Source organism: Metarhizium acridum (assembly GCF_019434415.1).
Source record: "Metarhizium acridum strain ARSEF 324 chromosome Unknown scaffold_72, whole genome shotgun sequence".
Taxonomy (NCBI): domain Eukaryota; kingdom Fungi; phylum Ascomycota; class Sordariomycetes; order Hypocreales; family Clavicipitaceae; genus Metarhizium; species Metarhizium acridum.
The window spans coordinates 642,307-664,654 of NW_027094019.1; the positions used below are offsets into that span (position 1 = coordinate 642,307).

At 51.3% G+C, this 22,348-nt stretch overlaps 7 protein-coding genes across 7 annotated transcripts; 6 read left to right on the top strand and 1 right to left on the bottom strand.

Moving 5' to 3' along the window:
• Window positions 1-3,172: 3,172 nt before the first annotated feature.
• Window positions 3,173-3,574, top strand: J3458_006975 (uncharacterized protein; the record flags this gene model as incomplete). Its single annotated transcript, XM_007816605.2, has 1 exon — window positions 3,173-3,574. The coding sequence occupies one exon, from the start codon at window positions 3,173-3,175 to the stop codon at window positions 3,572-3,574; it is 402 nt and encodes a 133-aa protein (XP_007814796.2).
• Window positions 3,575-6,403: 2,829 nt separating this feature from the next.
• Window positions 6,404-8,147, bottom strand: J3458_006976 (uncharacterized protein). The gene has a single exon (XM_007816604.2). The coding sequence runs from the start codon at window positions 7,669-7,671 to the stop codon at window positions 6,592-6,594; it is 1,080 nt and encodes a 359-aa protein (XP_007814795.1). The 5' UTR covers window positions 7,672-8,147; the 3' UTR covers window positions 6,404-6,591.
• A 638-nt stretch (window positions 8,148-8,785) lies between these two features.
• Window positions 8,786-9,877, top strand: J3458_006977 (uncharacterized protein; the record flags this gene model as incomplete). The annotated part of the gene is made up of 1 exon (XM_007816603.2): window positions 8,786-9,877. One exon carries the CDS (start codon window positions 8,786-8,788, stop codon window positions 9,875-9,877), a length of 1,092 nt encoding a protein of 363 aa, XP_007814794.2.
• Window positions 9,878-15,427: 5,550 nt separating this feature from the next.
• J3458_006978 (uncharacterized protein) lies at window positions 15,428-15,862 on the top strand (the record flags this gene model as incomplete). Its single annotated transcript, XM_066119139.1, has 1 exon — window positions 15,428-15,862. The coding sequence occupies one exon, from the start codon at window positions 15,428-15,430 to the stop codon at window positions 15,860-15,862; it is 435 nt and encodes a 144-aa protein (XP_065975775.1).
• Window positions 15,863-15,878: 16 nt separating this feature from the next.
• Window positions 15,879-17,101, top strand: J3458_006979 (uncharacterized protein; the record flags this gene model as incomplete). The annotated part of the gene is made up of 2 exons (XM_066119140.1): window positions 15,879-16,619; window positions 16,688-17,101. 2 exons carry the CDS (start codon window positions 15,879-15,881, stop codon window positions 17,099-17,101), a joined length of 1,155 nt encoding a protein of 384 aa, XP_065975776.1.
• A 13-nt stretch (window positions 17,102-17,114) lies between these two features.
• On the top strand, window positions 17,115-18,178 carry J3458_006980 (uncharacterized protein; the record flags this gene model as incomplete). The annotated part of the gene is made up of 2 exons (XM_066119141.1): window positions 17,115-17,189; window positions 17,252-18,178. 2 exons carry the CDS (start codon window positions 17,115-17,117, stop codon window positions 18,176-18,178), a joined length of 1,002 nt encoding a protein of 333 aa, XP_065975777.1.
• Window positions 18,179-18,213: 35 nt separating this feature from the next.
• On the top strand, window positions 18,214-20,493 carry J3458_006981 (uncharacterized protein; the record flags this gene model as incomplete). Its single annotated transcript, XM_066119142.1, has 2 exons — window positions 18,214-18,857; window positions 18,958-20,493. The coding sequence occupies 2 exons, from the start codon at window positions 18,214-18,216 to the stop codon at window positions 19,724-19,726; spliced, it is 1,413 nt and encodes a 470-aa protein (XP_065975778.1). The 3' UTR covers window positions 19,727-20,493.
• Window positions 20,494-22,348: the final 1,855 nt, after the last annotated feature.

Sequence of the window (22,348 nt, forward strand, 5' to 3'; positions counted from 1 at the left end):
GAACGGACCGCGATGTGCAGCGATTGCCTAGATACATCCATTAGCCATCGTTTGTCCTTCTCCAAGAGAGGTTTGACGGCGGCGGGCTCGTACAGGCGGGCTTTTCGTAGTCGCACTTGACCTTTGATGCAATGCATCTCTCACATGCCTTCTTCTTCGTCGGCTTCGCTTTTCCTATTGTCTTCTCGCACCTCCGTCGATGACGATCACGTAGGTCTCCTAGACGTCACGTCCTCGGTATTAGCATAATTTGCTGTGGAGACGACGCCAGGCGTTGTCTCGCAGTCTACGGAAGTAAACCTGATGACGTGTTTCTGTTACATTGCATCACTCATCACGACTAAATTTCTTCAGGCATATGGGGCATATATGTTGCTCGTCTGATGGCAAGTCTGTCGTCAGGGCGCCTGCTTCCAATCCCGTCATGGCCCATTCACCTGCCACAGCCGGCTGAACACCCAAAGACATGAGAAATACGGATCTGTGCGACCGCCGACTTCAGTATGGCTTTGATGGAGAAGGAATACAGTCTTGGTGGTGTACAGGGCTTGGCTCGGCAGAATCTTGGATCATGACACGTCGCTTCGTCGTTGCAAGCCGCTGCAACAGTGAAGCTAGAAAGTTCACATACACATGGGGAGTGATCGCGGACTTCCATGTTGGTCATTTCAGACATGCTGGATTGCCGATTAGTTCCATTCAACAGGGGCATGGGCGACGGTTGACCCGCAGATTAGACCAGAGTTGTACTTTGTGTAGATAACACCAGACTATTCGATGTGGTCAACTGCAAGCTTACACAGTTTGCTGATGGGAAAACCCGGAGCCTTGTCCTATTGGCGGCCCTCGGAATAATAGGGACGCCTTGATGACTGGTAGTTGAATGCATTCGAAGCACATGGGGGCCGACTTGGTCCTGAATTCGCCTAGTGCAAGGCAACATTGGAGCCCAATGTCACGCCATGGATTGTGCTTGGAGTCATTGGTCGAATCCGTGATGGCTTTTGTAATAGAATCAATGGGTCGCACCGGCACCAATGCTAGAGATTCTGCCGCCGACTTGGTGTTGGATTCCAGTGGAATATTTCATGCTACTCTTGGCAATTATTGGTGAATACGTATCATTTCAAGTTAGTACTATAGGGAGAATGTTTTTCTCAATGCTTTTCAAAATATTAAACTAGGCATTTACGTTCTGAATGTAACGTCAATTTGCACTGTTTCTTGCCCAAGTCCGCGAACCAAGTCCATGAGCGGTGCTCGAGCAATAACTGTACGTACCATTGACGCTGGCTATCACAGATTCCGCAGTATTGGAACAACTCAAAGTTGTAGGTGCTTTTAGCGTGGCGCTTATTACTACGTGTCTTGGTGCGCTAGGAATAATTCTTATGAAATAGTTAACCATCAAGGAGAATAAAAAGGCTTAGTGAGTTTACTAGCTCATGTGCAATAGTTAATGACATGACAGTTAAGCAGTACCAAATCTGATTTAATACATTGTAAGTAGATTATGCTTACTTATACCAGATCTAGTAAGCGCTAGGTTAGCAGCTAGGTTAATAACGACCAACAAATACCCAGTATTGGTTCTGTTTCTTTTTTGGCCCTCTGAAACTCAGATAGGCTCGGTTATTAATTACAACTGCTCGGCGTCTCGTTTTATCGTCTATCCACCAGACTCTCTTTGACGCCGTGGCGTCTTGTGGCTCACGTATTTCGTCGCAAGTTTTAAAAGCCAGCCTCGTTGCAGGTTTGTATCGCAACGTCCTCTTGACGTATTTCGCCAAGTTCGATGCCACATTACTCTTTCTGTTTATTGTCACACGGCTCGTCACGCGCTCATCGTGTGTAACATCAACACCATCATCCATCACATTCTGCCGCGACCCCAATTGACAGAGTCAACATCCAAATTTCCCGGCTTCCGCCGTCAAAGTAGTTACTTATTAGATGTCTCATCGTGCATAGTAATTTTGTGTTAATTGTCACCGACTCAAACGTTGGGCTTGGCCGAGAAGTTGCTGCCGTCGTTTGTATGTCTCCTCTCATTTAAGCTAATGGCGAGTTAACTAATATGGCAGCAGCGCGAAGAGTTTAAAACCAGACAGCTGGCGGCAAGGGCCGCTATTACGTACTAATAAGCCAGACGCTTTTAACGCCGCACCGTGCTTTGTGGTAAGCTTGCTCCCGGGGCTGGGCTGTGTCACCCGGTGCGGGTTGGTGCTAAATCTGACGCCGCCTCGTGGGTTACATTATCTTTGTCCGCTAGAAACCCATTGATGGCACCCGATGAGGACACTATTAAGCACCTCAAGCCGACGGTCGCCCGAGTAAATTCTTGGTATGTTTCGTATATAAAAGCGCTATCCATCATCATACTAAATCGTGTAGGATGTTATTACGTCAGGCAGGGTCTTGGGTTTAGCATTGGCCAGAGGATCGAGTATATCATTAGGTGCCTCGTTACACGTGCTCTCGGACTCCTAGTAGCTTAGACACGCCACATGGGATGATTTCGGCGTCACCAGCTCATATTACGTCCGCTGGGAAGTTATTTTCCGCAACACCATACATGAATTTCCGGCAATCCAGCAGAAAAAAATGCGGGACTAGCGCACGTGGAATTTGGCTCATATGCGGAGTGACAGACATAGGAATGGAATGGAAGCACTGAAGCAGCAAACAAGTTCGTGATGGAGGAGCTGGCAGTGGTCAGGCGACGCGTGCCTCTCGGAAGCGCTTTGCGATTTGTGAGGGACATTGCACGATTCGTCGAGTAACTATGAAAGGGGCGACAGAGAATAATTCTCGTATCAATGATACGAGTTTACTGCAGCTTTTGGCGGCAGTTCAAGTTTTGTTATTCTAGACTAGAATCACCACCTACCCAGGTAGGTAGGTAACGTTAGTTATGCGATGAAAGTCGGGAAACCTGGTGGAACAAATCACGTGATATGAACTAGCAAGTGCTCGCGACCCCTCGGAACTCTACCCTCAGGAGTCAGAATCCACGACAACTTGCTTCTATAGAGGCGCTTGAGTCTTCAACTCCTCCGCCATCCCCTGTCCTGGTCAAGCGCTTATCCGACGGATGTGGCCTGCGGAACTGATGACCAAAGCTTTCTCTTCTACCCCAAATCGGGGGGAACCACATACCTAGGCCCTCTACATGATGGCGAAGCCACTCCATCGACACCAGTCATCTCTTGAGGGATTCGTTAATTTCTCGTCTAGCACTCCTTTACAGGATACCGAGCGACTTCAAGCGAGGACTCTGTTATATAAGATCGTCCAACACTACGAGAACCAATCAAACATTACGACAAATAGTCCATATAACCGACCGAAACTCTTGCGCTTGACATTCGAATATGCGACTACAGAAGAGTCCAAAGACAATGTTCTGCGCGCTTTTTTTAACTCTATCGGCTTGTCAATGACAGGAGATGTTGACTTATCATGCAAAAAAACAGAGGCAAATGTTTGGTTTAGCATAAAGGGGTTTGCTGATTCTCTAATTGATAACTTTTTCTTGCCTCGTGAGTCTAGTTGCCTCAAAATACCATCGTAAACACTAAATTGTTTTTAGTGAAGGCGTCTACCAGAAGAGCCCCTCAATACTCACCCGCGTATCACTCAGCCGTTAAACGGTCGAGAACTGCAGAGCCATCTCTCACAGGGACATCAGGCCGATTGAAAACCCTTCGCGGCGACTGTCTCGTGCGCGACAGGCATCGATGCGTAATCTCCGGCAAATTTGACTAAGAACAAGCTGTGAAACGAGTGCACGAATGCGGTGACAATGCTGTTGATGACCATGGTAGCCTACTCTTCGGAGAGACTTTTGACATCCTTGAAGTCGCTCATATTTTGCCGCATTCTTTGACGCAATGTAACTCAGACTCGGAACTTGTATGTTCCCTTCCTATATGCAAGATTTATTCGTTAACTGGTGCAGGATAAATCTCGAATAGCGGCACTTGAGATTCTTAACATGTTCGATAACGACGTGGTCCCTTTGATTGAAGGCCCGGAGATCGACCGACCACGCAATGCCCTTACGCTCACGTCTAGTCTCCATTTCTTTTTCAGCGGCTTTGAGATATTTTTTGAACCATTAAAAGATATGCCGAATACTTATAAGATTGATACGTTTCTTCCATACGCCGCGCTAAATAATTTACTGCCCAAAACACGCACACTCTTCGTTACTGAACAGCGCACAATTGATCCTCCGTCTGCACGCCTCCTTGCGATCCATCGGGCCATCGCCCATATTCTTCATCTCTCCGCAGCAGGACTCTACATCAGGCGAATTCTTCAGGATGCAGAGGATCAGAATGTACAAGCAGATGGGTCAACCGCCCTCGACAAATTAGTGCAGCTAAGAATGGCTGGATGGGTGTGAGGCGAGCGTAGCTGCGAGCCAGCTTAAATCACCTCCCGAAATATTTGTTACTTTCGCATCACGATGACGACTGGAAGTTTGAAAGCGACCGTGTATGTTGGTACATGGGCAATGGCGAGCCAGGTATTCATGAGCGTCTAGTTCTATACTCATTCTAAGCGGCTTTGTAGTACTTTATGGAACACAGTCATTCCTGCAAAAGAGACAGACGACCCCCATGACGGAAACGAGCATCCGCAATGCAACGGTGGCTGCCAACCTTGTCAACGCACCAACCCAGATACTTCCTTGTTTCGTCTCCAGCACCTTTTATTAAATCTTTTAACGACCGAGAAGGATTCTGCAATTCGGTTGAAATCCGGTGAGTAGGGGGATGGATAACTTTACCCCTGCATCCTCGCAGACCCGTCAGAGTCCTTCCGAGTGGTGCCAAGTGCGTTATCCATGGCCGTCACGGATTTGGGCCCTGGGTATCTGCCACAATACTGCAACAGCTCTGGCATAAAGTCATTAAAAAAGCCACCGATTGCCCCTGAAGCAAACCTGTTACGTGGGCCATGTACATATATAGCAATGTCCTTAAAAATGCAAAGAGCAAGTCTTTGTCCTCTCATTCATGCCTCGTTCAGGGGTCATGCGTTACATTCTCGTCTTGGGTGTCAAAATTGTACACACATTGGTAATTCACCGGTGGCTACGTGATGCAATTCATTGAACCAACCCTTCACATCCATGGAAATGGCTGTAATGCCCGGGGCGTGTCTACTGCCCCAATTGAGCTGATCGTGGACATCGACCTTGGAGCTCGCTCTGGAGAAGACGATGACGACGTGTTGGGCTATGTGTATTCAGTAATGGCGGAATTGATAGCGTTGATGCATGATTATTCCAAGTTCTCTACTAAAGTGTGTCACGTATAATACCTTTTATTTACCTTTACGCATGTGCACCACAGTCCAGTCTCCTTGCCTTTATGCTTGTGATTCCCCTCACGTACAGTGCCTGATCGAGGTGCCGCCTCACCCGCTCCCAGACTAGGGGTGAACAAGGTCATCCCGGATTTTTTTTGGCAGCCCAGACAGCAAATTCTCTTCATCCCTTTCGTCGTTACAGTAAACCTCCCGACAGGGCACTCCCTACTGTTTTCGTGCTGCGTTGCATGGACCGGGAAACGGAGATATTTCCCCGAAGCCATACCTATATGCTACCGGACTGTATCTGGTTCGATGACCCGAATCCTCTGCAAGACTGCATGCTGCGACGGGAATCAGTTAACGGTTACGCAGCTACGCATTGGGACGTTCTTGCGGTGCTTGGCCGGAGAAAAGAAAACCAAAGGTTAGAGGTGAGCGAGGAACTAGAATGGCTTTTGGGGGACGTGTTTTCACGCTTCATTGCACCAAAACCGATGCCACAGCGGTCCTTTATTTAAACTCCGTCTCCCTATGACGCAGGCTGATGGCAAAAGAGCAGTGACATAGTGGCCGCTTTACAGACAGTCTTGTCCGCGGGTTGTGATGCTTGGGTACTTCATGGGCCGTCGATGAGCTGAATATGCACTCGGCGCAATTCCACAGTTGCCAAATAGAAGTTTGGACTCAATAGAGCCGACAGACTTGCGTACTCTACCATACTATCGCAGAGACATGAGCAAAATTTTCAAGCGTACGAACAGCCAGAACACTTTCCCTGGACATATGGCCGTCACCTCCAAGCCCAGCCCGACAATGGAAATTGCTCCTTGGCCGTTCCGAGCTCCGGTCATGAAACTCTTGCATAATTCTGTCACACCATGTCAGCAAGACCCAGCAGCGACAAGAAATACTAGAATCGACGTGTCGGCACAATAAACGGACGGCGCATCGGAGCAACTGTTCGTTTGGAACGGATTAGACATGTCTGGGTTATTGCCTGTTTCGGACGAAGCTCGAATGGTATTGGCTACAGCAGTGCATGAACCCGCTTCACATGCCGGACAAAGTTGTGATGAATCTATTTTGAAACTAGCCTACTGGTCTTGTGCCACGTGCTTCTCCGTTACACCAATCATCTCGTCGTCCGTCAGTTCCATCCTTGGTATCAGGTATCCTAAATTCTAACCAGGTAATTCTAAAGTACACATCCACCGCAAACACGTCTTCCCCCCCCGACCATTGACATCCAAGCGACGAATGGGGGTCTCAGTTGCCTTGGACACCGACCTTGCTGGAGCTAGAAGCGAGCTGGTCGAGCAGAATGACCTTGAGCCAGGTGGGCCAGGCCCGGATGCCGGTAAGAGAGGACTGCTTGTCCGGGATAATGAGCTGAGCACCTCGCTTCCTGAAGATCTGGTCGGTGATGACGCCGGCGACGCCGTCGGGGGTGAGCATGCGGATGCCGCCCTCCTCGAGGTGGTGGCCAAAGTCCTGCACCAGGGGCGTCCGCACAAAGTTGGGGTGGGCAACCGAGGTCAAGACGCTGTCCGCCTTGTAGACATGCTTCAGCTCAATGGCCAGCGACTCGTGGAAGGACAGGGCGGCGGCCTTGGTGGCGGAGTAGTCGGCGGCCTTGGGCAGGGCAATGAAGGAAGCCATGCTGGCCACGGTCATGATGTGGCCCTTGTTGACCTTGATCATGTGCGGGAGGAACTGCTGCACCAGGGTCCAGTGCGACAGGCAGTTGACGTCAAAGATCTTGTGTAGAAAGTCCCGGGGCATCTCGAGAATGGGCAGGGGTCTCGTGATGCCGGCGTTGTTGACAAGGATGGACGGGTGGCCCAGATGCTTCCGGATGGCGTCGGCAGCCTTGGCCACGGAGTCGGGAGAAGTAATGTCACACTTGTAGTGGCGGATCAGAGGGTCGGCGGCAAAGTCCTTTGGTGGTTCCTGGACGTCCAGGATGGCGACTCTGACTCTACGGGCGACCAGGCGCTTGACGATGCAATATCCAATTCCGCTGCAGCCGCCCGTCACGACGGCGATTTCGCCGGGCCAGTCCCAGCCCTTGGCCGCGGTTGCGCGCCAGCTGTTGGCGGCCATGGAGCTGAGGCCCTGGTTGATGGTTTTCAGAAGTCCCAGGCCCAGCAGGACCTGGAGCACATTTCTGGCCACGTCAATGTTGAAGTTGGGCGGGAGGTGTTGGAGGACTTGCTGCTTGAGGTGGTCGGGCGCATAGAGAAGGGCGGCGAGGAGAGGCCCGGAGAAGTAGGGCGATTGAATCACGGCGCTGAGCGACTGCAGGCCCCTGACGGGCGCGGATTCTGAAAGTTTTACCAGCGACATGGCGAGAGCTGTGAGACGCGAGGTGATGTGATTGTGTGGGTGGATTGGGATGACGGCCGTGTTCAAACGCAGTCCTCGGCGGCGGAGCTGTGATGTCAAACGCCGCAGTCTCTATTGACAATTGAAGCCGTCTAAATGGAGGAGGTGACAATGATTGTACGGATTAGACGTGCCCTCCGAAGCCCAAAACACCATGGGCTCTATATACAGTTGAGCAAGATGCGATGGAGCCAGTCGCGTGGGTGGGTTGGCCTCGGCTAGCCACCGTTCGCACACCTTGTCTCACACAACTTGACCTGCTTGAGCCGCTGAGTCTTGCAACTGTTTGGTGGCTGGACCGATGTTTTGGGCCGTAGGTCCGTTCCGGTGCTGCCCTTGGACGTAACTACATGCTCCGTGCTTGTTCGGGCTTCTCAGCTGTAAACTAGTTAGTTACCTAGGCAGTCTCACCTAGATTCACGGCCCCAGGAATCAGGATGTGGCAAAAGCAAGACGTGCCAACTGGGTTAGGGGCGGACAGCAAGGGACATGGGAGGCAAATCTGGAGGCTGTGGGGGGCGGGGAGAATCAGCGAGTCGCAACAAGAGACTAAATAGTCAGTGCCGCTACGCAATTGACTCGAGACTTGGGTCCTCTTGGACCCTCTCGACCCTTTTCACAAGCTTCTGGTTTTGGCATTGTGGGGGAAGCCATGACGACGAAACCCGGCGAGACTGGGGCTCCCCGTTCCCATGACGGTTGTGACGGGCTACCGGGCGAACACCCTCGTCCGTGTCCATCCCCATCGCGAACCACATGCCGGAACCCATGGTAATATATGCACAGACAGGTACAAATCGGCACATGCATGTTCATATGCGTAGCTTTGCACAACGTGGCTCCAGAAAAAAATAGGACTTGCCACGGGGTGGTATAAAGTCGGTGTCTAATACAACTAACCCCCCCTCTCCCACATATCTCTCTACTATTCCTATTTGCACTTTTTATGCCCTGGCGAATATACCCTTTTTTTCCTTCTTGTTTAAACTTGTACAACACTTCTCCATTGGTCAAAGCCTCACAAGCTACAGCACAACCAACGTAGACATACGCAACTCCCGAAGCCGCTGCAGCCATGACAGCAACGCAGACCCAGCCGCCTGCGGCTTCGACAACAGTTCGCCACAAAGACTCGATGAAGTCTACATGGCGACGTAACGACCGCAGCACGTGGAACATGTACCAAAAGACCATTGACTTCTTCGGCGTCCATCCCGTTGCTCTGGACCAGCCCGTTCCCAAGCACGCCAAGTCGGACAAAGTGCCGCACCTGGGACAAGTCTCGCAACACATCTGGATCCTGTTCTACGGCTTGATTCCCTTGGTTCTTCATCAGGCGTTTGTGTCGCTGACGGGGTGGAATGTCAGCAAGCACGCCGCTTTCCACTTTTACATGATTGTCTTCAACGCCATCATTGTCAAGGAAGTCCACGTCTTGCGGCGCCTCGGCCACAAGCACGGCTTCCTCGACGGCGACGCCCACGACCGCGATGGCGTCCCCGACCACGGCGCCGGAAAGGTCGTCTGGTCGATATACAAGACCATCGGCGCGCGCCTCGCCATGATGGTCTGGTTCAGCTACACCCCTACCCAGGCGCCGCTCGACGTCATGGGCGACTGGCAGTGGTGGGCCAAGCTGTACTTCCAGACGGGCCTCTACGGCATCATTCTCGACTTCTGGTTCTACGCCTACCACCGCGCCATGCACGACGTGCCCTTTCTGTGGAGGTTTCACCGCACCCACCACCTCACCAAGCATCCCAACCCGCTATTATCCGCATACGCCGACGAGGAACAGGAATTCTTTGACATGGTTGTCATCCCGTTCCTGACCTATGCCACCTTTTGGTCCCTGGGTATGCCTCTGGGCTTTTACAGCTGGTGGATGTGCCAGCAGTACATTGTATACACCGAAGTCTGGGGCCACAGCGGCATCCGCGTCCATCTCGCTGCTCCGTCCACCTTGAGCTGGCTCCTCACCGCGCTGAATATGGAGCTCTGCGTCGAGGACCACGATTTGCATCACCGCAAGGGCTGGAGAAAGAGCCAAAACTACGGCAAGCAGACGCGCGTTTGGGACAGGCTCTTTGGCACGTGTGGCGAGAGGATCGAGTCCTTTGACGACAATATCGACTACGTCAACCAGGCCTACATGCCCATATTCTGAGAGCCCAGCAGCGCTTGTTGGGTGTACAAATACTGTCTACGGTTGAGAACTCTTTCCCGGCCAAGGCATCTGAGTGGTACACTCGCAACTTGAATGAGCATATGAGTGAATGAGAGACTGCTTCAGCAGCATGGCGCTGTGAAATGGAGTTACTTGGAAGGGGGAACAGCATAGCGTGTTGAATTGAATCCTCAACAGTCGCCGCCTATGCGAAACTTGAGCTTGTTTGGCACGGGTTAGTGAGCCGAAGGCGAGCAATTCCGCGTCATGGCCACACGTCATTTTTCTTTTAGATGGACGCCATTTACCGGACAGGACTTGAGAGTGTGTATAATGGGTATCCGACGCAGCGACAGCTAGGGTTATACACCTTTTTTGGGGTGCATTTTGAAGCAAATGCGAGTACATACATGTTTTGGCCACTTTCCCGGACCAAGTCACACCCAGAGATGTGGCTGGTTGAAAAATTATTACACATAGCTAGCGAATACAGAATTAGTTGAATTACAGGAGAAACGAACCGAGACCAAGAAGTGTGATACCCTTGTCGGCGGCATTCGGCGTCGAGCGAGCAATAAAGCTTGATTACAAGACCAGCCTCAGATTGGACATTTCCGCAAACTGCGGAAGTACTGAAATAGAGGGTACAGAGTCTCACATGAAGACACCCGTTGCTTTCCCCAGGATATTGCACTGCTTTAGGCCGGACTCGTTCCCAGACCGCCCTGACCTGCGACTTCACTGTCCCCCGCCCATTTACATTGTTTCGCATCTAACTGAGCAATCTGAACCAATCAATGTGTACACGCTGTAGAAACAGCGCGGGACGCCAAACAACTACGGTCTTCACATGACAATAGACGATTAAATCGTCCGAGATTGTGGCGTGAGGCAATGACGAAATTGCTCCCGGGGACTCGGACATCCGAGTGGTATGGTATGACTAAGGGTAAGACTTATAGTTCTCAGTACAGCATCTACCGTCTCACTACGTTGCGCACACTTGCAGGCACGGAGCCTTGCGAATGAGCTTGATGGAAGACATATCCGTACACCCCTACGTCGTTGTCTTCTCCGTGGCTGTAGTACCTATACATTGCCGATAGAACATGACTGTGTATTTTCAAGGCAAACACTAGGGCGTCATGTGGCTCATTCCAGTACTATTTCTGGGGCATTTAGCCCCGATGGGACAACATCGGGCGAGGAGTCTGTCCGCCGGGCCGGTGCAGCTGAAAACTATAGGGGGTTCCTGGAGCTTTACATGTAACCTTGTTGCGTGTTGTGGCTTTCGGTTTTGGTCCTCTGGCGGATAACTGCCACGTGAACAGTAAGACTAAGAAGTAACCTCTTATGCGTAACAATGATTGTCAGGCATGAAGGTGTAGTCGTGCATGAGATCACATGTGACCACGCCTCTACTGCCTGATTAATTTTGAGTAGAAAGGACAATGGCATAACAGTATGCCTGTTAATAATGCAGGAATGCTTGCTCTGAAGCAAGTGCGTGGTTTTGCAAGGACTACCTGCGTAAAAGAGACAATCTTGCAGGCCATCCCAGCCGTAATCGTCGAGACTAGAGGAACCTCCGATGGGGACAGGAGAATTTAAATTTCTCTAGCTTTCAACCAACTAGCAAAGTGTCATTTAGTGTGTTTATGTCGAAAAAAAACCGGCGGTATCAGTGCATGGTTTGCAGCGTCAACCCATAGACATACCACTGTGACTCGATGGCTATAAAATACAGATTGACTGCCTCCTTTCTTTTCTTGAACAGAGTCTCAGTGTTTCGAATACGCATGTTTTCTGTCACTTTTGTCAAGGGTAACAGCTGGGGGATTCGGCGTTCGTCTCAGCCTCTTCCAGTCGACACTTGCAGTTCCGGAGCAAAGCTATCTCGGTTTATCCACACCAGGTAAAAGGGAAATGCCACTTCCACTAGTGCCTGTTATAAATTAAACCCTGTATGCCTCTTAGTTATAGTATGCCTTGTATTTCACCCGTTGTCAAATGCCCGGGCCCCTCTCATAGTTGCGCCCTCGCTTTGCTTTTGGCCTTTCCTTTACTAGCCAGCACAGTTGAGGCAGAACCTGTCGACTCTGTGGTGATGAATCCCAGAGTAAGCCATGACGATAAACTCGGTCGTTGATCCTGCCGTTGCAGCTACAAGTCAGTCACCGCTGCAGCCGCCAATTCGAAGTACAATGCCGTCCTAGCAGTAGTCGCTGAGACCGTGGATCTCTTTTCTCGATTCCCAGTCCCGATCTGTTTCTCCTTTGGCAGACTGCAGGCGGCTGAGTTTGACGCGGATAGCTAGTCGGATTCTAGGGTCAGCGGGCTATGAATATGAGCAAGGAACAAGGTCTATCGGTCACGTACTGCTGATTATATCATTTATACTTGGAATACATTGCTATATAACCCGGATACCAACTTTTAACTTGACACATGCTTCGCCGCATTTTTGCGTGCAGGAGCAGGCGTTATTCATGGACTGCTCCCACTTAGCTCGAAACACTCGCGACTTTCTTAATCCAGTTCGTGCCTGAACGGCAACCGGCAAAGATGGAGCTATTTTCTATCATGAACTTTTGTGCTCGTCCGGGAGCGATTTTTTCCTGCGATGTTGGGAGAATCCTGTTTGATCCGCAGCCGCCTTCCGACCTTTGTAATATCATCCGTCTATACATCGTCATTGTATCACAAGGAACTTGTTCCTAATGATTTTATCATCCGCAACTCCCGAGCCAGAAGGTGCCTGTATCCTTGACACGATTGTGGCCCGAGAATGAGGACAAGGTCGATTGTGAAACGAAACGGCAATTTCTCCGTAAGCGCCTGATTTGCACCTTCTAGGTTTTTAGTTCAGACTGTCAGCTAGAAGCTCTTGTGGCACTAAGTCCGTTAAAGACGTTGTCTTTTGACTCCGCGGCCTCGCTCGCAGTCAATGGCATTGTTAGGACTGGGCTGTTAATATGACTACGGAGGTGCTACAGTAGGACTCGCGATGAGGTAGTTGCTAGTCAGGCTCGCAGATGTGAATGCATTAATCACTGGGCCTTCTATTTTATACTCAAGCCGAGTCTCCCTTTGATACCTAGCTTTTACTTCGAGGGTATGCGCTCGTTGGCACATTTGATTACGTGCATTCGCCGTAGGATATGGGGGACTTGATAATAGCATAATGTAAATCTTGGGAAGGAAGTGGGCGATCGTACGCAATTTGCATTCGCGCCAAGATGTCTATCAGTGGGCATTACATCAGGGACCGTGCATAACTGCTTCGCTTATTATATCAAGTTGATCTTATGCAATACAATTCCAAACCCCTGTAAGTCTAGCTATGTGACCTGGTAAGGAAGCGTGTGGGCGTTGAGTTCTCTCTACTTCTAGAGAATTATCTGAGGTAATAATAGGGGCGTAATTGCTTTTCTAATAATAACTTCCATAAAGAAGAGATTTTTAAAGATTTACGTACTTTTCTACTACTATATACTCTATTTAATAGTTGTCTTGTATTAGCTCTAAGCTATCTTACTTTATTATATCTAGTTACAGAATGTATTAGAGAATACACAACTCTTAGATACTATATATTAATCTAAACAAATTCGACTATTAGAACTAACCGAACCTTATAATTCCTATAGATTAAGTCACTTATTTAATATTTATAGCTAACCTTAACTTAAAAATTAAGTATTAAAAATTAGATTTTTAGTGTAGCCCCATTATAACTCTTTGTACTACATACGTAGTCCTTGGATGGTACGAGTAATAGCAAGGCCATGTCAGGTAGTAGGCAGTAGTCGAATCATCTACACATTCGTTGTATACTAAATAATGCAGGTGGAGCCGAGCATGGCTCGAGAAAAAGCTTATGGGAGCAGCAAGAATTGGCAATAGCGATAATAGTACTCCGTACTCGCACTAGCTTAGGACAGCAGTAACGTATCTAGGCACATAAATATATATATTCACACAAAACTCTCTTGGTGATTCGTTTAGATGTCGCGGTACAAACTCTTCTTGCACTTGATGTCTGAGCCATCCCTCTTCCCTCACACAAGCCATGAAGAGTGCTATCGCCTTTGGTTTTGCCAGCACGGCTCTGGCGGCCGTTCCCCATGCCCCTGAGCCTGACCATGTCCCAACTCCGTCCCCGATGCCTCGAGAACAGATCAAGCTGCTTTGCTGCCCCCCACCCTACACCCCACCGGAGGCCTGTCTAAAGCAACGTACTAACAGAGACTGCGGTAGCGACTGGTAATGCGCTTCCTTTGATACGTCACCTCACAAAACCAGCGAGTAATTTGACTCTACAGAAGAATGGCGTTAGTAGCCTTTAGCCACAATGTTGTATTGTTCCTTGACACGCTCTGGACAGGCCATCGAGGATAGGTAAGAGATCTGACTGATTAATATGCAGGCTTTGAAAGATATTTTGGGGTTGTGGAAGGTTATCACGAATCCTGGGGACTTTTGCTCCCGTTACCAAAGTGATGAATAGAGGACTATTCTAAGTTTTGAATCAAGCAGCAAGCAGGATCGAAGCAGGAACTGCCAACACCAGCCTTCTTTCCTTCTTCTGTTAAGATTTTATTTCTTGGATTAATGTACACTATTACGAAAACGGCATAAGAGAACGAGCCTGTAACCGTAGGATTCGGCCCGTGTCTGTTGTGTACAATGTGTCGAAATAACGTTCCATAATGGATATTTTTCGCAGCGATTATCCTGATATTTCCACTACTCGTGCAACCTCCCCACCAGAGTGGTGTGAGGGAATTCGAACTTGAAGAAGTTGGCACCGGTATACCCAACCAGCTTCTCAACCAGTGTTTCGGCCTTATTGCCAATAAATAAACTACTTGCAGTAGCGTCATGAGATGTAGCACGATGAAGGATGAAAACACTACGGGTCCGTTACATGTATAGCCTCCCCTGCGGTGAAGCCTCGTTCCAATAATGTGGAGGGTAATGGCGATCCTTCCGGTGGATGTGTGCGGCACCCGATAAAAACAATAAACAGTTCTCGAAAGGTAGGCGCTGCTCTAACTGGTCAGGTTTTCGGCACAGCCCAGGGAGACTAGCACGCGTTAATCACCAGACAGATCGAACGAGAGTGACGCACCGCAGGGAACTACAATCCGTGTTGATGCAACTATCCCAAGGAGTTCTCAAGAGTTGCCCCAAACAGTTCTCTAGACTATGCATAAGCGGCATGAACTTTAAAAATGGGTAAAACATTCATCGTGTATGAGACTACTCACTGGCCATATAATCAGTAAGTTCGACGGGGGGCAAATTGTCGCACATTGTTTTATATGCACCCAACCGTTTGTATATCTTTGGCAAAAGACTGCAAGCCATCCAAATTGCAACTCGCAAAAAGACTTCCTGCAAGACTCACAGCGTTTTAATACTCACCATCCGTCCATTTTGGAAATTGATGCAAAGTCGCCTTTACACATGGTTGACAGGAGGAGTCTAGGCCATTTGGGTGCCCAGCGCCTTCGCACAACAAAGCATACCCCAAGGACGAACAAAATGTCTCCGGAAGATTGCCGGGAGATGATAGAGGAGTTCAACCTTACCGAGGATGACGCGATGCTTGGACCCTGTCTGCCTCGACTCCTTGAGTGCACGGCGGAAAGCCACTTGCACAAGACTGCATTCATTTGCACGGGCACGGAAATGGCATATGGAGAACCCAACGCAAAAGCAAATCGCCTTACCCACAATCTGGTCGAGCGAGGTATCAAGTGTGGCGATTTAGTTGGGGTCGCCCTGGACCGCTCGGTTGATTTGGTCGTTGTGCTTGTGGCGGTACTCAAGTCCGGAGCCGCCTATGTGCCTATTGACCCGGCCTTCCCTGCGGAGCGTATTGGCCATATGGTGAAGAATGCGTTTCCGAAACTCATAGTGGCCGAGCCCAGCATGATAGATACTATGACTTCTAAGCGAGGCGTGCTTGGCCATTGACGAGGTACGCGGCTTAATGAGCTCGGACAGGGACGGCAGCAACCTTGACCTACACATGCAGCCAGAAGATGTCGTGTATGTCGTGTATATGTCTGGCTCCACGGGCTTGCCTAAAGGAGTGGAAATTAGCCACGGGGCTGTATCCAACTTTGTGTTGGCGATGCAGCGAGGCCCGGGATGCGCCGAGGATGGCCGGATCTTGGCCATAACCACCGGTTCGTTCGACATGGCGGAATACGAGCTCTGGGTGCCTCTAGTCTGCCGCTCTACCACGGTTGTTGCCCAGACACATCAGCTAAAAGACGCGCACGCGCTGCTGGGGCTCATGGAGCGCCATGCCATCACTATGATGATAGGCACGCCGACAACGTGGCAGATGTTGTTGGATGCTGGCCGGCGAGGGAAACCCCGGCTGCGGTCCATCATCTGTGGCGCCGAAAAACTCTCCGTACACCTTGCCGAGGGCCTACTCGAGTACGGGGATACGGTATGGAACCAGTACGGTCCGGCAGAGGCTACCGTTCGCGCGAGCGTCTGGAAAGTGCGCCGAGGAGAGGACGTGAGCATCGGCCAATCTATCGCCAATGTTCGCATGTACGTGCTTGACAAGCGACTCTCGCCGGTCCCAGTCGGCTGCTCTGGCGAGTTGTACATTGGCGGAGCGGGCGTGGCTCGTGGTTATCGCAACAATCCCGAAGCGACCCAGTCCAAGTTTCTTCGCAACCCCTTCCACGAGGGCCGTTTATACGTTTATACCGTACGGGCAATCTGGCTCGATTTGTCACCCCCAAGAAGCTGATCCTGGTAGGTCGTGCTGACAGCCAGGTCAAGATTCGCGGCCACCGGATAGAGACGGGTGATGTCGAGGCGGCCATTACGGCACACAGAGACATTTCTACGGCGGCCGTTGTCTGCCGTGATGGCCGCCTCGTAGCCTACTATATGCGAGATGCAGCCAAAAAAGAGATGTCTAAATCGGGGAGAGTGGCTGAGGTTATATTCTCCAACGCTCTACGAAGCTGGCTAAGCAACCGCCTGCCGGCCTACATGATAGCGGCATTTTTCGTAGTGCTGAACGCCTTTCAGGTGACGCTCAACGGCAAGGTCTTCCGGGCCGCCCTGCCCGATCCGATTTCGCATCTCCGGGTGCCGGCCGGCATGAGTCCCTCGACCATGTTGGAGCGCCAAGTATTCGATATTTGGTCTAATGTCCTCGGACATATGCATCGGGGTGAATGACAACTTCTTCCACATGGCCGACGCCGCAGTTGTCCTCGGCAGCCTAGCCCAACTGCATCTCCGCCACGTACCTAATACCTATCGACTGGTCCGTCTATTTTAAAGCCTTTTGGCTGCCACCGGGTGGAGTTGCCAACATACGTCTTCCAGCGGGAACCTGCTGGGCGCGCTGCGACCGAGAACGGCGGTGTTGAGCCGCCCACCGTAAAAGGCAGGTGGGGCATTTTGTGCCCGGGCGGCGACGTGCCGTGGGCATGCGACGTCGAAACCGCCCTGTCTCGCGCTGGCATACAAACCCTGCGCGGTGGCCGGCTTGAGGAAGCTGACGAGGTAGCAGGCCTGCTCTGCCAGTGGCATTCGGATGCGCACATGTTGCACCAGACAAGGCATTTCGCTGCAAAGGCGCTGGCCTTATTGCAGGCCGCAGCCCAGGCGAATTTCGCAGCGCCGGTTGTGTGGGTCACCCGGAACGCCGTCAACGCGGGCACTGATCCGGTGTCGGGGTTCGGGGCCGCGCCGGTATGGGGCCTCGCCCGGACGGCCCGCATCCAACATCCGGAACTGTGCCTCCGCCTGATTGACTTGGGCCAAGGGGGCGCGGCTGCCCTCGTCCCTGCTCTGAACCTAGAAGCCGAGCCCGAGTGTGCCGTGCGACAAGGTCTCGTATTCGTACCACGGATGCAGCGCGTCCGGTCAGAACCCCGTCCTACGCCCGCACCACTCCTTCGAAGGGACGGTGCCGTGCTGATCACCGGTGGTCTGGGGAACATCGGCCAACATGTCACCAGATGGCTTGCTCGAGACCACGGCATTCGTGACCTCGTAATAAACTCCCGCCGCGGCATGCGAGCACCTGGCGCTGAAGATCTAGTGAAGGAGCTATCACATCTCGGAGCCAGAGCCACGATAGTTTCCGGCAATGTAGGCGACTTGGACAGTGCCCAGGCCATCATAGCAATGTTCCACAAGGATAACCGCCCTCTACGTGGTATTTTGCACGCGGCCGGCTTGCTAGATGATGGTGTTATCTCGTCCCTTACGCCACAACGCTGCAACACCGTCTTCGCGCCCAGGTAGATGGCGCCTGGCATCTGCACCGCCTGACAAGAGAAATGGACCTAGATCTATTCGACATGTTCTCTTCCCTCTCGGGCATCATGGGAAACGCCGGCCAGGGTGATTATGCTGCTGCTAACACCTTTCTGAATTCACTCGCGCACCTGCGCCGCGGCGAGGGCTTGGCTGCCACCTCAATAGCATGGGGACTGTGGGATGGCAACGGGATGGGAGCGCGGCTTGGTGCTACAGCTCGCTCTCGCTACTCCAAGGCTGGGATTAACCCGCTCGCGACCCAAGATGGCGTACAGCTGCTTGAACGAGCTGTACGCCGCGGCCGTGCGCTTACAGTTGCGGCCGCCTGCCACCTCCCGATGCTCAAGGACTATCATGGAAATAGAGGCTCGACACCACCGTTGCTCCAGTCTCTTCTAAGTGGCCTCGGCAGCAGGCAAGCCACAGGATACAGCGAAGCTGGAGACCTGCGCATGATGTTGGACGAGGCGCCCCGGGAACGACACGAGGCGATTGTGCTCGATGTAACCCGCGACGCCGTGGCCAAGGCGCTGGGGTTCGCGTCTCCGGATCATGTGGACGTCGACCTACCTCTGCAGAACATTGGAATTGGCTCACTGACGGCTGTTCTGACCCGGAACCAATCGATGGCTACGACCGGCCTGTCCCTATCTGCCAGACTTGCGTTCAACTACCCAAACTTAAACGACGTCGCTTGGTCCGGCGACTCCTGCCACCACCCTGTCCGCCTACTTTCCCAACCTAGACTTGAAAGCAATTGGCAGAGGACGCCTCGACTTCAGCTTCACGTTTGAGAATACAACAGGGGTCCATACGCCGCCGAGCTCTGTCTTCGTTACCGGATCCACGGGCTTTGTAGGTGCCTTTCTAGTCCGTGAGCTGCTCGAAAGAGGTATCGACGTACACTGCCTCATACGCGCCGACAGTATCGAACACGCGCGGCAACGACTTGCGGATACACTGAGCTCATATGGCCTCTGGAAGCCCGACTACAGCCCGTTTCTTAATGTCGTCGTCGGCGACATGGCGCAGTCCTACCTTGGCCTATCGACAGAAGTATTCGACCAACTTGCAGATCAGGTGGATGCCATCTGCCATTCGGGTGCCCTGGTAGACTGGATGCGGCCCATGAGCGACTATCTTGGTCCAAACATGGTTAGTACTCACGAAGTTGTGCGTCTTGCCTCGCAAGGCCGCGGCAAAGCGATCCATCTCGTGTCCACGGTGGGCACAGTGCCCCGGTACTTGGGGTATGATGTTCCTAAGGATGAGTATGAGTATTACTACGCAGCATCCAAGTTCATGGCGGAGAAGATGATTGCAGCGGCGCGTTGGCGTGGAGCCCGCGCAGCTATCTACCGTATACCGTATGTCACGGCATCGGCGGCCACCGGCCACTTCCGTCTCGCCCGCGGCGACTTCTTGCATAATCTAATTGTAGGGAGTATTAACATGGGCCGCTTCCCATTATTAGATGGCGATCTATCCATCGTGTTGCCAGTCGACTATCTATGCAGGACCATGTCAGCATAGTCACGTAGGGTGTGTCCCAGAATCCAGATTTCGACTTTACGAATGCTTAGGCGGCAGGCCCCCACCTTTGACACTTTCCTCAGGATGATGATTGCGAAAGAAGCTGGGCAAGAGATTGTGTGCTTCTCTGCCTGGAGAGAAAGGGCCCTGGCTTATGCTGCTGCGCATCCAACAAGTCATCTCACTCGCATTGCCGCTATGCTGGACGATTGAACGGGGGAACAGGACGCAGCCGCAATGCTCAGGTCGCCCTATCTTGGCAAGAATGTATTTGGAGCTGATCAGTATCCTGTGCCGCCCATCGACGAGCAATACATCCGGAGATACCTGAATCGTATCCGTGACACCGAGGATGATGGGGTGGACTGCACCAGATGAAGTTGTAAGCTCGTCATAGAAGCACTCATGCCTCTGAATTAGTTGACCGGTTGAATATAGTCGAATGGGGTTGCGAGGACATCGTGTCCCTTGCAATGTTCCACAATCCAATGGCGTATGTGTTTACTATTCATAAATATTTTGGGAACAACTTTGATAGTATTTCGTCCTTCGTAATCCTGCCTGTGACTTAATCTCTTGAAGTTTGGTAAGCTTACCGGAAATTTCAAGCGCTTTAGCTCGAGTGTTTCCTGGAATAACGGGGGTTTACATAGTCGTATCGTAAGACTTATTAGTTGTCGTGGACTGTCACACGACAACAAGAACCTTGGGTAGACGATACGAAGAAGCGGTTCGCGATACCTGTTCGTGACAAAGCTACAAAAGATACAATTACGAGCGGGTCTGGGTACAAGCAGCGCGAGGCTCCACGCATCGCTGTACACATTATCCGCATATATGTAATATCCGTATTGTGTAACCTTGACATAGCTTAGCTAATAAACTGGTGATCCGTGCTGACATGCAACCATCAGTGCCCAAGGTGGGCGACTGATACATGGGCACCCGGGTGCCCAAATAGACTAGCGCACCCAGGTGCCCAAATTATGTCAGCACTCCTCTAGCGCTGGGACAGACCCGCAAGACCCGGCTGGAAGATCATTTCAACTAGTTACTCTCTCCAGTTTAATCTACAACTTGACAACAATGCAATCCTCCGTCGCGCTATTCGCTGAGTGCAAAGCTTGTTGCTCATTACTGTCTACCTCTATTCTCTTCCATATTTCTTTCATTCCTCTTCTCTTGTTAGCCAAAGGATGATCACCCATCTCCCGAGCGACCTGGGCTTCAATCCGCTCATCTTCCTGGTTGCTCCAGTCTAGATACGCCATCATTTCCTCTTTCGTCCATTCTCTGGACCCTGTCGCAGTGACGCGATGCTTCGACATTTGTTTGTAGTCCAAGCACCACTCGTAACTCCGCTTGTCGTATCTTTGTGGGAGCCCCATCGCTTTGCGATATTGCTGGTTGGTCTTGATGCTGCCAGCAGGTTGCGCAGCGTACCACGCATTTCTAGCAGCTACATATCTCTCATAAATGGCACCCGGGGAATCGTACCGCGGCTCTTCCAAGGTGACACCAGACAAAGACTGGACTTGCTCAACCGTTGGCCCTTCAACGGTCAACATTGGCGGACTGCCGGGCGCGTTGTTTGATGTGGCAAGCGACCCCAAGTCAGTCGACGTATTAAATCTCATGAGAGGAGATGAACGGATGGGTGGCATGCGTGCTGCAAAGGAAGAGGGTTGATCAATCTCTGCCAAGGCATCCGCCACTGCATTTGAACATTGCGACTGCTGGGTCGTTGGCACGATTTCCGGGGGGGCCTTAGAGACACCCGCAGGAGCCATTTCCGCCGTGGCACCTGAAAATGTGACTGAACTTCGAGCTTCCGGCAGAGGTACTACCGGCGACCCCTTGAACTTCAGCGGACAGGACCTCGAGGTCATAATGTGGCCTACCACGTGGCATGCGCTGCAAGTGGGAGCCTTTCTGTTACCCTGGATTCTCTCGAAACCGGATGGTTCGCGTCTTGTGCTCGTTAAGGGTTGAGTCCTATTTAGTTGGTTTGCAGCCCGGCGAGGTTCCAGAACAGGTTTTGGCAGTGCCACCCCTCGCTTTAAGTGCCAATGTGGGTGAAAATGCTCTAACAGAAGACCCTGAGCTTCTTCTTCCAGCTTCTCGAGGGTGTGGGAGCACGGCAACCCATGTGACGAAGTGAAAGTCTGACTACATAGAATCTGACGTGGCTCTTGTAGACATAACTGCCGTTGCCCCTGGACTTTGCGCAAAGCATCATGCGAAACCCTACCTCGTACTGCTTCGAACATGAGCCCGGATACATCTAGAGGTGTGCGTAACTGTTGCGAAGCTCGAATATGTTTAAGTTCCTTGAGTTGGTTTGCGATGGCATGCTTCATGGCTTGCCAAACGTCGAAAAGGTCCAAATTCGATTTCTTAATGTGTGCTTTCATCAGTGAATGGATACCCTCGGCCCTGGGAACGTTCCATTAGCGTCTTGTCAATTGCATATAGTATAAGCCACCTGCCTCGAGGTGGCCACATTGCCGAAATGCAAGTGCATATCCACCCATGCTTTAATGATCATCTCTTTGTACGGCTCGAGCCAATACATCTTGATATACCCTACACACTCTGGATATTTTTCGCCATACTTCAGTT